Here is a 16513-nt window from a genome sequence, read left to right on the forward strand (position 1 = left end):
ACTTACCTATGGGATATCCTATCCCCTTTGCAAGGTGCTGCTGATCACTCTGATTTGAAATATAGACCGATAGTTTCAAAGAGCTGGTCCACTTTCTCAGTGCCGCATAGACCCCAATGTAGGACTGAATTTAGAACTGCACTGGATACAGCTTGTGTTTTTAATGTAATATGGCACACAGTCCCTGTCCGCATGGGTGCATCAAAATGAGGGTGCCCCTCCCCCTACAAGGAGGGATAGTGCACAATTTTACATAATACAGTGCCTTGTGTCCAAAGCGCAAAATTAAATGTGAAAAGTTTATAAAGAGACACACACACAAAAATTAAAACATAGCACTGCTAAGTGAAAATAAATAATTTACAACGGATTCACCATTGTTCCAGCTTCCCATTCTTGGGTTTGTTGGATAGGTGAAGCACAGTAATCCTTCAGTGTTTCCATTTTTCCATTTTCTACTGAAGCATGCCAAACGTAATTTCCCTTTTCTCGTTTCAGCAAGTTTAACTTTCTTAAAGAGGTTGGAAATGAACCTGACATCAAGAAGTCGGGCAACTGTACTCTGGTTGTGAACTTGAACCGCCCGGATGCAATTAAAGGAAAATCTTTCAAAGAATGGACTGAAAAGGTAATGGATTTTCCAGCAACTCATGAGTGTGCCTAGTGTTTTAAACAATTGTGTGGGAATGTGTTTTCAAAAGTTTGGATTCTATTTAAACATCTCAGCTAAATTAGACTGCAGAAACTCACTGGTGCAAATTAAGACCCTGATTTACTAAACTTTGGGGTGAGTACTCAATAGTCATGTGACACACAATGGGTGCTTTGCAACGAACAGTGGCACAAATGACATTGTTAATAAACTTTCATGAACAAAATAATTTTTGTGCTAAAAGTTTACAATAGAACAGTACTACAACATATGAACCCACTGGCAGCCTATGCAAAGTGGGTGTAATGGGGTTGGAACAGGGTAAAAACCTTTGGGAATCCAGGCAAATCCATGTCAACTAAAGGCATGCACTGTAGCATGAAAAGGGGAATTAATTAAAATCTAGAAAGTTTGAGAAGTAAATAAGTGACGCACATGTAATAATAAACATGGAACATTAAATACTGATAAACCGTAATTTAGAATCCATTTAGAAAGTAAATGTTCGAGGCATATGGGCTGCAGATGGTACATTTATGAATAGATCGCCATCTGGTGTTGGGCTCGGATGATTGCACTTGTTTTTCTTCTGGAGAAGTCTTTGTCGTCATCGATGACTCCTCCTCTAGGTGTTAGTGCGCATGGGCATCGGCTCCATCCTTAGTTTGTTTTTTTCGGCCATCGGGTTCGGATGAGGATCGAAGCGCTCCGGATCGACTTTGATAAAGAAAGTTATAATCGGCACGTAACCCTTTCCAATTTGACGGTATTGGTTATCGAACACGACTACACTTCCATCTCGACGCGTTTCGAAGAACGACGACTACGAGAAGACCAGCTCGACGTAGTCCAGCCCGGAGTCCATGGAAAGGACTCCATTCAAAAAATGTCCAGCGTGAGGTGCTAAGTTCCCACACAAGGACCTACACGAGGTGTGCAACCTCTGCTTGTCCCCTGAACACGAATCCAGGGACTGTGAGGCCTGTGCAGCATTTTCCTCAAAATCGACGATTAGAAACCGTCGAGCCCGAAGACACGAGGTATCGAGAATGCAGTCACAAGCAATCCCGGAGCTGTTCGAGGACCAGCACCCAGAAGAGGAAGAAGAAGAGGGCGACGAGGCGGGGTCAGAAGTGGACGAGTCCGACGTCGAGGAAATCGACGTCCAACAAACCGTGAGTGACGACGTCCCTTTACCAAAGAGCAGACCCCGCACGGTGTCGAGCCCGCCCTCAAGCCCGGTCAGACAACCGAAAAAAGTTTCTGACGCCCCGCCTTCGGGCCCGTCAACGAAACCGAAACCGAAACACTCGGTCTCCCATCATGGTGGTTCCGATAAACGACCCATCCCGACATCAACACCGAAGCTCCATATCAAGGAAAGCTCGAAGTCAAAACAGTCCATGTCGACACAGAAACACGCTTCGACGTCGAAAACAACATCGACACCGAAGACACCCTCGACACCGAAGACATCGGATCCGAATAAAATCTCGGTGCCGAAAATACAAATGGACAGTAAAAAGAAAAAACACCTTTCGGACCCGAAAACTGCGGTACCGACACAGGAATATAAAACCGATCCTAAACAAAAAACTCTGTTTATTGATCCACAAACTGGCAAGGTAGTCACAGAACTACCCAAAAAGAGGAAAAATGAACAATCGGACGACAAAACTCCTCCGAAGAAGAGAACAATGGGGACAAATACAACTCCTCCCCCTTCTCCACATCCTAGAGACACACCCTCTTCTCCTATTCCTCACAATAGGCCAGCTATTCCTCCCACACGACCATCTACACCTACAACGGATGTAGAAAGTGACACAGGGGAGGGAGAACATCCTGGGGATGATGAAGACACAATCCCAGAGGACGCAGACCCATGGGAACAGTACAATGTAGGGTCAGATAACGATAACGACCCTGAATTGTATCCGTCAAAACCTTCACCTCCTGATGATAATACTGGGTTTGCGCAACTCATTAATAGAGCAGCAAAATACCACAAGGTAGAACTACATGCAGAACCTCAAATAGAGGATTTCCTATTAGAAACACTACCTGCTGCACAAAGAACATCAGGAACACTACCAATGCTTAAGGGCCTTCTCAATCACACATCAGAGATATTCAAAGATCCGGTGAGGGCTAGGGTACTGAACCCAAGAATTGATAAGAAATATAGGGCAGCTCCAAAAGACCCAATATTCATCAAGGGACAAATTCCTCTAGACTCACTAGTGGTCACAAACGCTCGTAAGAGAGCAAACTCTTTATCTACAGGAGAGGCTCCACCTCCTGACAAAGAGTCTGTGCTAATAGATGCCTCTGGCAAGAGAGTTGCATCTCAAGCGGCAAACAGCTGGCGCATAGCTAATACACAAGCACTACTTGCAAGGTATGACAGAGTGCATTATGATGAGTTAGAGAAACTCATCACACATCTCCCTAAAGAACATCAAAAGAGGGCAGATCAACTCATACAGGAAGGGAAGTTAATTACTAACACTTCAATCAAGTGCGCCCTAGATGCGGCAGACACTGCAGCAAGATCCATAAACACAAGCATCATGTTAAGGAGACATGCATGGCTCAGGGTTTCAGGGTTCAAACAAGAGGTGCAAACTTCATTACTGAACCAACCTTTTGATGAGAAAACACTTTTCGGCACAGGGACAGATGAGGCCTTAGAAAAGATGAAAAAGGATACGGAAACGGCTAAATCAATGGGAGCATTGCAACACCCGACACAAAGAGGTTCCTTTCGTAGGTCCACCTATAGCGGAGGATCCAAAAATACAGGTACAAGCCAGCAACAAACCTCTTTTACACCGTCATCACCCAGAGGTAATTCTAGAGGTAGTTACAGAGGTAACAACAGCAAGGGTAGAGGACGCGGAAACAACAACAACTGCAACTCTCCAACCCCAAAGCAGTGACTTCATACAGCTCCCCCCAGACCATATAACACCGGTCGGGGGACGCCTATCACAGTTCCTACCTGTCTGGGAAAACATCACATCAGACAGGTGGGTGAGACAAATTATCCAACATGGTTATTGCCTGGAACTCACATCTACCCCACCAAACATCCCCCCCAAACAGCGTCCAATGAAACAAGATCACTTAACACTGTTAAAACAAGAAGTACTATCTCTGCTACAAAAGCATGCCATAGAGAAGGTTCCAAAGCAACAACAAGGAACAGAAGTATACTCCCTATACTTCCTAATTCCCAAAAAGGATGGGTCTCTAAGGCCAATACTAGACCTAAGACCTCTCAACGCATACATAAATTCGGAACATTTCCACATGGTCACGCTCCAACAAGTACTTCCTTTACTGAAGAAAGGGGACTTTCTTTCTACACTGGATCTAAAAGACGCTTACTTTCATATCCCGATTCACAAAGCCCACAGGAAATATCTAAGGTTTGTGGTAGAAGGACAACATTATCAGTTCAAAGTCCTTCCGTTTGGTGTTACGACCGCGCCAAGGGTGTTCACAAAATGCCTAGCGGTGGTTGCAGCCCACCTAAGAAGACAACAAATACATGTCTTCCCATACTTGGACGACTGGCTAATAAAGGCCAAGTCACAAGAAGAATGTCTTCAGAACACACAGAAGACAATTCACATGCTGCACCAACTAGGGTTCACTGTGAACTACACAAAGTCACACCTGCAACCAAGCAAGGTTCAACAATATTTAGGGGCTACTATAGACACAGAAAAAGCCAAAGTATACCCCAATCCAGTCAGGATCCAGACAATGCTTACGATCATTCAAAAATTTCAGCCACAACACTCATTAACAGCAAGAGTGTTCATGCAGCTATTAGGGATGATGTCATCCTGCATACTGCTAATACCATATGCCAAACTACAAATGCGTCCGCAACAAGAATGTTTAGCGACACAGTGGAATCAGGCTCAAGGACAGATTACAGATCTGGTGTTGGTAGACGACCGCACACACCGCTCTCTGAAGTGGTAGAACACAACAAACATTGCCAAGGGGCGGTCGTTCCTAGAACCAATTCCACAGGTGACAATAACAGCGGACGCATCGCTCACGGGATGGGGAGCGCATATGGAGAAATATACAGTACAAGGAAGATGGAGTGTGCAGGAAAGAAGGCTGCACATCAATCATCTAGAACTACTAGCAGTGTTTCTAGCATTGAAAGCCTTTCAAATGCATGTTACCAACAAAGCAGTCCTGATCAGAACAGACAACATGACAGCAATGTATTATATTCAAAAACAGGGGGGGAAGCACTCTCTCCAACTATCCAGACTAGCGCAGGAAATTTGGAGATGGGCCATTCCTCAAAACATCTATCTGTTAGCAGAACACCTACCAGGAGTTCAAAACCAGATGGCAGACATCTTAAGCAGACAGTCGGAACAAATACACGAATGGGAACTGCACCAACAAATACTGCAACCATTCTTCCAAAGATGGGGACAACCAGAGATAAACCTCTTTGCCACTCATCAGAACGCAAAATGCCAAAGCTTCGCGTCCAGGTACCCACACCACCTGTCGCAGGGCAATGCGTTATGGATAAATTGGTCCAACAAATTTGCATACGCTTTTCCCCCTCTCCCACTAATCCCATTAGTGGTCAGAAAGCTGCAACAACACTCAATGACCATGATACTAGTAGCACCCACGTGGGCACGACAACCGTGGTTCACCACGCTCTTGCAACTCTCACAAGTGCCACACCAAAAGCTAAGAATTCTACCCATGCACCTTACACAGAACCATGGAGAAATAATGCACCCAGATCCCACACAACTGAACCTAGCGATCTGGCTCCTGAAATCCTAGAATTTGGGTACTTAGATCTACCCCCAAATTGCATGGCGATAATTAAGCAAGCGCGACGTCCCACCACCAGAGCATGCTACGCAGCTAAGTGGAAGAGGTTTGCTATATACTGTACCACTAATAATATCAACCCTCTGGACGTATCAACAAAGGAGATTATTTGCTACTTACTACACTTACAGCAATGTAATTCGCGTACACATCTATCAGAGTACATCTAGCAGCTATAGCAGCGTACCTACAAAACAGGCAGCACATATCCCTGTTTAGAGTGCCAGCGATAAAAGCCTTCATGGAAGGCCTTAAGAGAGTCAATCCACCAAGATTACCACCTTCCCCGATCTGGAACCTCAACGTAGTACTCACCAGACTAATGGGACCACCTTTCGAACCTATGCATAGGTGTGAAATACAATTCCTTACATGGAAGGTGGCCTTTCTTATAGCCATTACCTCACTCAGGAGAGTAAGTGAATTACAGGCATTGACAATACAAGAACCATTCCTACAATTACATCAGAATAAAGTGGTTCTTAGAACAAACCCAAAGTTCTTGCCTAAAGTAATTTCAGCATTTCACATCAATCAACCGGTGGAACTACCAGTCTTTTTCCCAAAGCCACAGACGGTAGCAGAAAGGGCCCTACATACACTAGATGTCAAAAGGGCCATTTTGTACTACATAGAAAGGACACAAAATTTCAGGAAAACTAAACAACTATTTGTAGCATTTTCCCCAACACATAAGGGCAATCCTATCTCTAAAGCAGGTATCGCTAGATGGATTGTAAGATGTATACAAATATGTTACATAAAAGCAAAGAGAACATTAACTGTTCCTCCTAGAGCTCATTCTACACGTAAGCTAGGAGCATCTATGGCATTCTTAGGAAACATTCCCCTAGATGACATATGTAGAGCAGCAACTTGGTCTACACCACATACCTTTACAAAGCACTACTGTGTTGATGTGCAGGCTACACAACAAGCCAGAGTGGGCCAAGCTGTATTAAAAACTCTATTTCAAACAGTTGCGACAGACACGGGTGACCACCGCTAGGGAGGTAACTGCTGTATAATCTATTCATAAATGTACCATCTGCAGCCCATATGCCTCGAACGGAATATGCTACTTACTAGTATGCATCTGTTCTTGGCATAGAGGGCTGCAGAGTGGTACATGCCCTCCCTGCCTCCCCGGAAACCAGTGTCTGTCCCAACATTGTCTTATTTAGATACACTTACATGGGCATATATATATTTATGTATTATACTACACTACTCCATCTAACCCTACTATGGCAAAACAATCTAAGGATGGAGCCGATGCCCATGCGCACTAACACCTAGAGGAGGAGTCATCGATGACGACAAAGACTTCTCCAGAAGAAAAACAAGTGCAATCATCCGAGCCCAACAAAAGATGGCGATCTATTCATAAATGTACCACTCTGCAGCCCTCTATGCCAAGAACAGATGCATACTGGTAAGTAGCATATTCCATATATATATATTTTTTTTTTTGCAACAAGAAAAAAAATAAAAAATAAAAAAATATATATATATATATAATATATATATATATATATCTCCTACTAGCGGTCGCCAGTAGGTAGTTATAGTTAGGACCTAGTTTCCATAGGAAATCCGCAACATTCTATTTGGAATAACGTTGGCGCCGGTCGACGTATCTTCGTGAAATTCTCCAAGATAATGGCCTGCTCTGCTCCGCTCCTTCCCTTAAAGTTTGGGGGTGATTCGACAAGCGGGGGTGAGAAAAAAGGGGGGTCCCAAAACATGTTTTCCCCATGCAATTTTCCATATGGACCTTTAGACACGGCTACAGCCCGAACTGCTTACACGAAATTTGGCAAAAAATGGAAAGTAAAATCATAGATATATCTAGAGATGAAGTACCGTGCTGTGTACTGTACTCTGTACCTTCCCGAGCACAAGCTTTATGCTAATTGGCTGTCAACACTCCAAACCAGGAAGTATTGGCAGCCATCTTGTGCCTCGGTAGAACCGAGGCACAAGAAAGCAGTGAAACAAACGTGCAAAACACGCAAAGGGGGCAGGGTAGAAACACCCTGACTCCCTAGGCCTGCTCAGGGGGTACCACAAGGACCCACAAGGCCCCAAATGTATTTATTTATTTTTAAACCGCGGGATACGCGTAGGTACGTGTACCCTGTGGCGGAAAAAAAAACGGTTTGATTTTTTTTGTAATCAGCCCCGGGAGACCAAATCCCAGGGGCATAATAAAAAAAAGTGTGGAGGGGGGCCCAATCCCCCCCCACACTGCCCGGGGACCGCCACCCCCGGAGCAAAGTAATTATAACAGCGGGGTGGCACACGGCCCCCCGCAGCCCTGGGGTCCGCCACCCCCCGGGGCTTGGATATGGATGATAGGGGGCCTCTAAGGCCCCCCGAGCCCCGGGGACCGCCACCCCCGGGGCTTTATTGTAAAGTATGCGGAGGAGTTCATGCCCCCCCACAGCCCCGAGGCACTAATATTTAAAATAGGGGGGTCCGTGACGGACCCCGCCCCGGGGAACACCAACCCCTGGGGCTTTTAACTAGTGGGAGGGGGGCCGCGCGGCCCCCTCCTGGAGCCCTTGCAAAGCAGCCCCCTCCTAATTAAAAAAATAACAAAAAAAAGGCCCATGCCCCGGGGATGTGGTCCCCGGGGCAGATTATGCCCTTGGGAGGGGGGCCACGCAACCCCCTTCCCGATTTTTTTTATTTATTTTTTTAAATAAAAATTGGGGCAGGCCTTCTTAAAAGCAAATAAAAAAAAAAACTGGATCAGGAGGCCACGCCCCCTCCCTGCACCTCTCTGCAAACGCGCCCCTGGCGCGTTTGCTGAGGGGTAACTAATTCCCCTTGCATACTGGGGGTCCCGGGGGGCCAAATTGCCCACTAGGAACCTCCAGTATGCGCCAGGGGGCTGCGTTGCAGAGAGGCGTAAAAAGGGGCGTGGCCTCATTACACCTCTCTGCAACGCAGCCCCCTGGCGCATACTGGAGGTTCCTGGTGGGCTAGTTGGCCTTCTGGGACCCCCAGTATGCAAGGGGAATTAGTTCCCGTCTGCAAACGCGCCAGGGGGCTGCGTTGCAGAGAGGTGTAATGAGGCCATGCCCCTTTTTACACCTCTCTGCAACGCAGCCCCCTGGCGCATACTGGAAGTTCCTGGTGGGCTAGTTGGCCCCCAGGGACCCCCAGTATGCAAGGGGAATTAGTTCCTCCTCTGCAAATGCGCCAGGGGGCTGCATTGCAGAGAGGTGTAAAAAGGGGCGTGGCCTCATTACACCTCTCTGCAACGCAGCCCCCTGGCGCATACTGGAGGTTCCTCGTGGGCTAGTTGGCCTTCTGGGACCCCCAGTATGCAAGGGGAATTAGTTCCCGTCTGCAAACGCGCCAGGGGGCTGCGTTGCAGAGAGGTGTAATGAGGCCATGCCCCTTTTTACACCTCTCTGCAACGCAGCCCCCTGGCGCATACTGGAAGTTCCTGGTGGGCTAGTTGGCCCCCAGGGACCCCCAGTATGCAAGGGGAATTAGTTCCTCCTCTGCAAATGCGCCAGGGGGCTGCATTGCAGAGAGGTGTAAAAAGGGGCGTGGCCTCATTACACCTCTCTGCAACGCAGCCCCCTGGCGCATACTGGAGGTTCCTGGTGGGTTAGTTAGCCTTCTGGGACCCCCAGTATGCAAGGGGAATTAGTTCCCCATCTGCAAACGCGCCAGGGGGCTGCGTTGCAGAGAGGTGTAATGAGGCCATGCCCCTTTTTACACCTCTCTGCAACGCAGCCCCCTGGTGCATACTGGAGGTTCCTGGTGGGCTAGTTGGCCTTCTGGGACCCCCAGTATTCAAGGGGAATTAGTTCCCCGTCTGCAAACCCGCCAGGGGGCTGCGTTGCAGAGAGGTGTAATGAGGCCATGCCAACATAGGATGGCAGGGCTGTTACATATTTGCTTAAAAGACGATCTAAATATTTTGACACATTTTCTAATGCGCTGCCAATAGATAAGACTATAGGTCTCCCTGGCGGCTTAGTAGGGTCCTTATGTAGTTTGGGTAAGAGGTACAGAATAGGGAGTTTGGGATAGTCTCTTTTCATAAAACAGTATTCGTCCCACGTGATGATGCCACTTAGTTGCTAGTCTTTAAGTATGTCCCAGATTTCCAGTATGCTGTCGTTGTATACATCATTATTGATTTTGAGATAAACCCTTGTGTCCTGTAGTTGTCGTTGGGCTTCTCCTTTGTCAGCAGGACGTATAATGACATTTGTGTCTTTGAAAAATGTCAGCACTCCGTCAATCATCTCCTTGTGTTTACTTTGTTCGCCCTAAATTGGCAGGATATGCCCAGACGTGGGTCCCTTGCTTACTTTTCCACAGGATTAATGCTAGCCTCGCTGATGAGGGCTCTTAGCCCGAAACCGGTTCCAGGATGCTTGTTTCCGGTCCAGGGAAGGCATGGCTTTTCAGTTGGCTGGACTGCTCCCATGAGGCACAGGACTCATGGCAAGACTGATTTGCATATAGCTGTGTCTGAACTGGGGTGGCAAAGTGAGCTAAAGAATGATGATGGATTCAATCCAGATCTGTGACTGGGGTGAGTGTTTGAAGAGTTTCAGCACTCCATCCATCATCGCCTTGTGTTTACTTTAAAGATTTAATGATACCTTTTTCTTTGTGAGTCAACTTGTTGTCAAAGGACACCTTTTTCCAACTTTGTCTTTTGAGTTTCAGAAAGTCTTGTACCACCATGTCATTAAATGTATCAATATTATCATGGGGTAGCATGGGATAAAATACAGAGCAGGGTTTAAATGAGGTGGAAGCTGCTATATCTGTGGGAAATTGCATGTTAATATTTTCCATGGCTGACGCATTGATGGATTCGGATACTTCATGAAGATCGTGCATGGCTAGCAGTGCTTCAACATCTCCTACAGTGTAGTCAAGGTCTACTCGAGTGTCAGAGTAGTTAAATACTTTGGTTGGACAAAATGTCAAACCTAAGCATAACGTTTATTTGTCGAGAAAGGAGAGGGAGCGTTCTGAAAGATTTATATGGGTTCTGTTTTCCGTGTTTATGTGCATTATTGGCTAGTCATGGAGCTTGCGGCATTTCCCAGGTGCATCTTTGTTTTGGCGTTTCTGTTCTTTTAGTTTTCTTAGTTTCCTTCTTTGTTTACTCCTCCCCTCCCTCTGGCTCATTGTCCCCGTCCTCTCCCACGATTTGTTGGTTGTATTGTTATTTTCTAAATTGCCAGCCCCTCCGAAGGAGCCGGTATTCATCTAAAAAAGTGATTGGTTTGGAAGAGATTACTCTTTCCGATAAGAAGCTGGTAGTTGTTATGGATAAATCGGTGTCTGAGTCACTTGCTTCTACTGATGAGGGTATAGTTGTCTCACTTCATACTGGAATGGTTACCTTGTTAGTGGTGTTATTATTGTATGGATGGTCATATTTGCGGCTGTACGTAAATATACGGCCGCATTCATAATCAACGCAATCGCAGTGAAGTTTACGTTGCCTGTGGATTTTAATATCTTCCTCATGTTGTTTAAGTCTGGGTTTGAGACCATCCATAAAGGTAGGTTCGAGGCATGTGGGCTGCTGAATTCATATCTTAGCATAGATCGCCACCTAGTGTTGGGTCCGGATGTTTGCACCTTGTTGTCTTGGAAGAGTCTTCGAAGTATCACAAGATAGGTGACTCCTCCCCTGGACTAGAGTGCGCATGGGCATCTTTTCCATCTTCAGATTGTTTTTCTCCGCCATTGGGTTCGGATGCACTTCGACAACTCTAACTTCGGGACCGAAGTTTTCCAACTTCCGAAGTCCAAAAAACATATACTTGCGACGGTATTGTTTCCGCTCGGTATTCCTCGACTCGACAACCCTTTCCATCTATCTCTGGTAGTCGACGCGGGCCGTTGGGCCTTTTCGACGCCACGTGGGCCTCCTGCCGATGGAAAGGACCCTGTTCAAAAGATGCCCACAATGTCGATCCAAGTTTCCACATAGCGATAAGCATACAGTATGCAACAGGTGCCTATCTCCGGACCACAACGAAGAAAACTGTCCAGCTTGTTCTCAGTTCCGGTCGAAGAAAATTATCCGGAACCGAAGAGCTGCTCGACAAGAGATGCAGCGACAGGCACCAGAACCGAATAACATTTTCGACGCCGAACATGAAATCCCAGAGGCAGTCACAGTAGAAGACCTGTCGGACTCCGATGAAGACATCCCACCGAGGCAAACCGTGAGTACCAAAGCCCCTACCCTGCCTCCACCTCCAGACAAGGCTCCGGTCAAAGCATCGCTCAGCTCCGAAGACCATACCAAAGCCTTCCGGTATCCCGGTACTGAGCAAAACACTTCCCAAAAAGGCAGTCAACTCAAAAACGGCCACAGAGCCGAGAACGGGCGCCAACACCAAAAAAGTCGCCGATCCGAAAAAGGCCGTCCAGCCAAAGAAGGGCGTCGATCCGAAAAAGACCGTCGACCCAAAGAAGGTCGTCGATCCAAAGAACACTGTCGATCCAAAGAAGACCATCGACCCGAAAAAGGGAATCGACCCAAAGAAAGTCGTCGATCCGAAGACTGCCGCCGTGCCGAAGAAGGCTGTCGAGCCGAAAAAGGCATTCGAACCGAAAAAAGTCCTCGACCCGAAAAAACACATTAAGACGAAAAAGGCAGTCAGCCGAAAAAGACCGTCGAACCGAAGAAGGTCGTTGAGCCGAAAAGAGCCGTCGAGCCAAAAAAAGCTCCGCAGAAAAATAAAAACAAACAAGCGACCGATCCAAAAACCTCGGCGCCAAAGCCACGGACAATGGAAGAAATTTTTTTTGATCCTGATCTAGTGAGCCCAGACCAAAACAGACTGTATATAGAACCTGATACAGGACACATATCAGTTAACAATAGGAACAAGAGAAGACTGGACACTGAAGCACCTTCTTCTGTTCCTCCTAAGAAAAAGGACTTTGGGACATCCCCTCCTAGATCTTTCACACCTCCTCCTTTCACTCCTAACATGCCTTATGTTCCATATTCTCCTACACCTCCACACTATGATGTCGTAGAAGACATGGGTGAAGATCCTCAACAGGACTTTATAGACCCTGATGATCAAGGAAACGAGGCTAACACATAAGATGATCAAATGACCCTGATGACCCATATGATACACAACCCATACCCGATACCTCGCCATACCCCACAAAGCCGTCTCCTACTGACGACACTGTCGCTTTTAACCAGCTAGTAGACAGAGCAGCTCAGTATCATGGCGTAAACATGCACACTGATCCTATAGAGGAGGATTTCCTATTTAACACATTCCCAACATCAGAGAAGAGTATACGTATACTCCCTATGTTGAAGGGAGTATTGAAGCATGCACCAGATATCTTTAAAGACCCAGCCAGGGCGCGTGTCCTCAATCCAAGAATTGAAAAGAAATACAAACCAGCCCCTACAGACCCCTCTTATATCAAGTCTCAGCTACCACTAGACTCCCTAGTTGTATCTAATGCTAGGAAAAAGGCAAATTCACAAACAACTGGTGATGACCCCTTCTCCTCACAAGGAGTCAAAAATTTTAGAAGCCTCAGGGAAAAGAGTGGCTTCTCAGGCAGCAAATACCTGGAGAATTGCCAATACACAAGCTCTCCTAGCAAGCTATGACAGAGCACACTATGATGAGCTGGAGGGATTAGTACAACACCTATCAGAACCCTATAAGGCAAAAGCAAATGACCTAATACAGGAAGGACAATTCATCACTAACGCATCCATAAAATGCGCACTTGAGGCAGCTGATACAGCCGTTGGTCTGTCAACACTAGCGTGTTGTTACGCCGGCATGCCTGGCTCTGCATCTCGGGTTTTAAGAATGAAGTGCAATCTACAATACTCAATCAACCCATTAACCAGGATTTCTTATTTGGCCCTGCAGTTGATACCATCTTAGAAAAGATGAAAAAAGGTACTGACACCGCTAAGTCCATGGGTGCACTTCAATTTCAACAGTCTAGGAGCTCCTTTCGTCGCTCCTCTTTTCGAGGCTCAGGCAGAGGCAACACATCCCAAACCTCTTTATCATTTAAAACTAATACACAAGGCACCTTTAATAAAGGTTCCAATAGAGGAGGCTATAGAGGAAACAATAACAAGGGCAGAGGACGTGGTGGTAATAACACCAGAGCCTCCACCGCCACCAATCAGTGACTTGTTCACGCTCCCTCCAGACCACCTAACACCAGTCAGAGGCAGAATAACACAATTCCTACCAGTCTGGAACACCATTACAACAGAGAGGTGGGTGAGACAAATTATCCAGTATGGTTACTGCCTAGAACTCACTTCTACTCCACCCAATATACCACCCAAACACCGTCCAATGTCCAAAGAACACATCACGCTGTTACAACAATAGGTGCTATCCATGCTGGAAAAGGGTGCCATAGAGCCAGTCCCATTGCAACATCAAGGGACAGGAGTATACTCTCTATACTTCCTCATTCCCAAAAAAGACGGATCCCTCAGACCAATATTAGACCTCAGACCTCTGAACCAATACATACTCTCAGAGCATTTCCATATGATCACTATACAAGTACTCCCACTACTCCAGCAAGGGGACTTCTTTGCTACATTAGACCTCAAAGATGCATACTTTCACATCCCTATACATCCAGCTCACAGGAGATACCTCAGGTTCACAATAGAAGGTCACCACTATCAATTCAAAGTTTTCCCCTTCGGGCTAACTACAGCACCAAGGGTTTTTACAAAATGCCTAGCAGTAGTAGCAGCACACCTCATAAGACAAGACATCCATGTGTTCCCCTACCTCGACGATTGGCTCATAAAAGCCAACTCATACTCACCGTGTGCCAGCCATACCTCGCAGACAATCAAGCTACTACACAGTCTAGGATTTTCCATAAATTACCCATAAATCACATCTGCAACCCTCCCACATACAACAATATCTGGGAGCAACTATAGACAACTCAGTGGCGAAGGCATATCCAAATCCAGCCAGGATAGCCAACATACAGTCTCTCACTCAAAGATTTCTGCCACAACACTCCCTGCCAGCTCGAGTGTTCATGCAGCTTATAGGCATGATGGCCTCCAGCATATTAATCGTACCTCATGCTCGGCTTCAAATGCGTCCCTTACAGGAATGCCTAGCATGGCAGTGGAACCAAGTTCAAGGGCAACTAAAAGACCTAGTGTTGGTAGACAGTCACACTTGCAACTCTCTGCAGTGGTGGAACCCACAAAACCTTTCCAAGGGGCGACTGTTCTAAGAGCCAGTTCCACAAGTGGTATTAACAGTGGACGCATCACTGACAGGTTGGGGAGCCCATCTCCTTCAATACACAGTCCAAGGTCTCTGGACAGTCAAACAAAATACACTACATATAAACCACTTAGAGTTACTAGCAGTATTTCTAGCAATGAAAGCCTTTCAGAAATACTTGCGCAACAAGGCTGTGTTAATCGAGACGGACAACATGACAGCCATGTACTACATCCAAAACCAAGGAGCGACACACTCTCTGCAGCTATCTCACCTAGCACAGAGCATATGGAAGTGGGCAATTCCACAAAACATTTACCTCCTGGCAGAGCACCTTCCAGGAGTAGACAATCAGATAGCAGATCTACTAAGTCGACACAGTCAACAAATACACGAATGGAAGATTCACCCTCAAGTTCTCCAACCATTCTTCCAAAAGTGGGGACATCCAGAGATACAAAGTTTGGGGGGGGGGGGCTGAGTAAAAAGGGGGTCCCAAAACGTGTTTTCTCCATGTTCATTTCCATAGGACACTTTAGACAAGGCTACAGGTCAAACGGGTGAACAGAATTACCCCAAATTTGGCAGGAAGAAGGATCTTGGTCTAGAAAGCACGCTTTTGTTTATTTGGTGTAAATCCATTCAGTAGTTTTTGAGAAATATCGAAATTTACAGATATAGATATTTGGGAATTCTGCCATCTGATTGGCTGAGGCGTTACGAGCACAAGCTTGCTGCTTATTGGTTGGGAGCGATGACTCGGGGATAAAACCGTGGGCCCAAGCCGTGAGCTGATTGCTGTAAAGTGATGTGCTGTGGGCGCTGTAGGATACTGGCCGCTGTAGCATACCTGTGTTAGTATGTGTTTATACTATACAGGGGCATGGGAAGCGAACTACTCAACTCTACTTTCTGAAGACTCTAATGCAGTGTTTTAGCAAGCAGGAATAAAGAAATAATCGTGAAGAATATAATGCAGAATGTTGCAATGCCACAGAAGAGAAATGGTGAAATCGGGTGTGTCTAAGAAAGTGGGTGTGTGTAATAGAGGGATGAAGTCTGAAAGTTATATAAAAAGTGTCTTTATTTAAGTGCCCTAAATGGATCCACTGGTGCAAGAGCTAAGGCATTCAGCTGAGGCCAACTCCAACTGCTTCTGCTGTATTCAAACGTAAGCTTCTGCATCAGTGAATTACACATTACATGTTACAGTTCCATGTGACATAAACAATACCTATTAGTCTTGAATGACTTGAAATTCTATAATTAAAATAAAGGTAGGATACGATTACCACATCTATCCTTTAAGAAAAGAAACAAACAAAAAAATTTGCAAAATTTAATCATCAAACTTCTTAAGTACCCTGGTACTCCTTTTTTGTTACACAAAACTATCAACAGTAGAACAGTCAGCAATCTCTTGTATAGTAGATTCAATCTGGTGTGTGTCAGAATTGGTAATAGTTCTATCCCCATCGGAAATTTGCGGTAGGTACCCTTCTCGTCAAACCATACATTATTGTCTTCAGCGATAGAGAGACAAAATATCGAAATTAAAATATCGAGATACAATAATATCGATGTTTTAATTTCGATGGCACAGAATATCGAAGTGCAAAATATCGACAGACAGAATATCGTTTTTAAGGTATGTATGTTACTAATATCGAAATTTACTAATATCGAA

The 16513-nt window shown here is 45.8% G+C and overlaps 1 protein-coding gene across 1 annotated transcript in view; it reads left to right on the top strand.

Moving 5' to 3' along the window:
- LOC144754985 (2-5A-dependent ribonuclease-like) overlaps window positions 1-16513 on the top strand; it is a 343653-nt gene that overhangs the window by 292676 nt on the left and 34464 nt on the right. The window contains exon 5 of the mRNA XM_078643378.1: window positions 499-628. Coding sequence (XP_078499504.1) covers window positions 499-628 — 130 coding nt within the window. The remainder of the gene's footprint in view (window positions 1-498; window positions 629-16513) is intronic.

The sequence above is a fragment of the Lissotriton helveticus genome, chromosome 1_1 (genome assembly GCF_964261635.1).
Source record: "Lissotriton helveticus chromosome 1_1, aLisHel1.1, whole genome shotgun sequence".
Taxonomy (NCBI): Eukaryota; Metazoa; Chordata; class Amphibia; order Caudata; family Salamandridae; genus Lissotriton; species Lissotriton helveticus.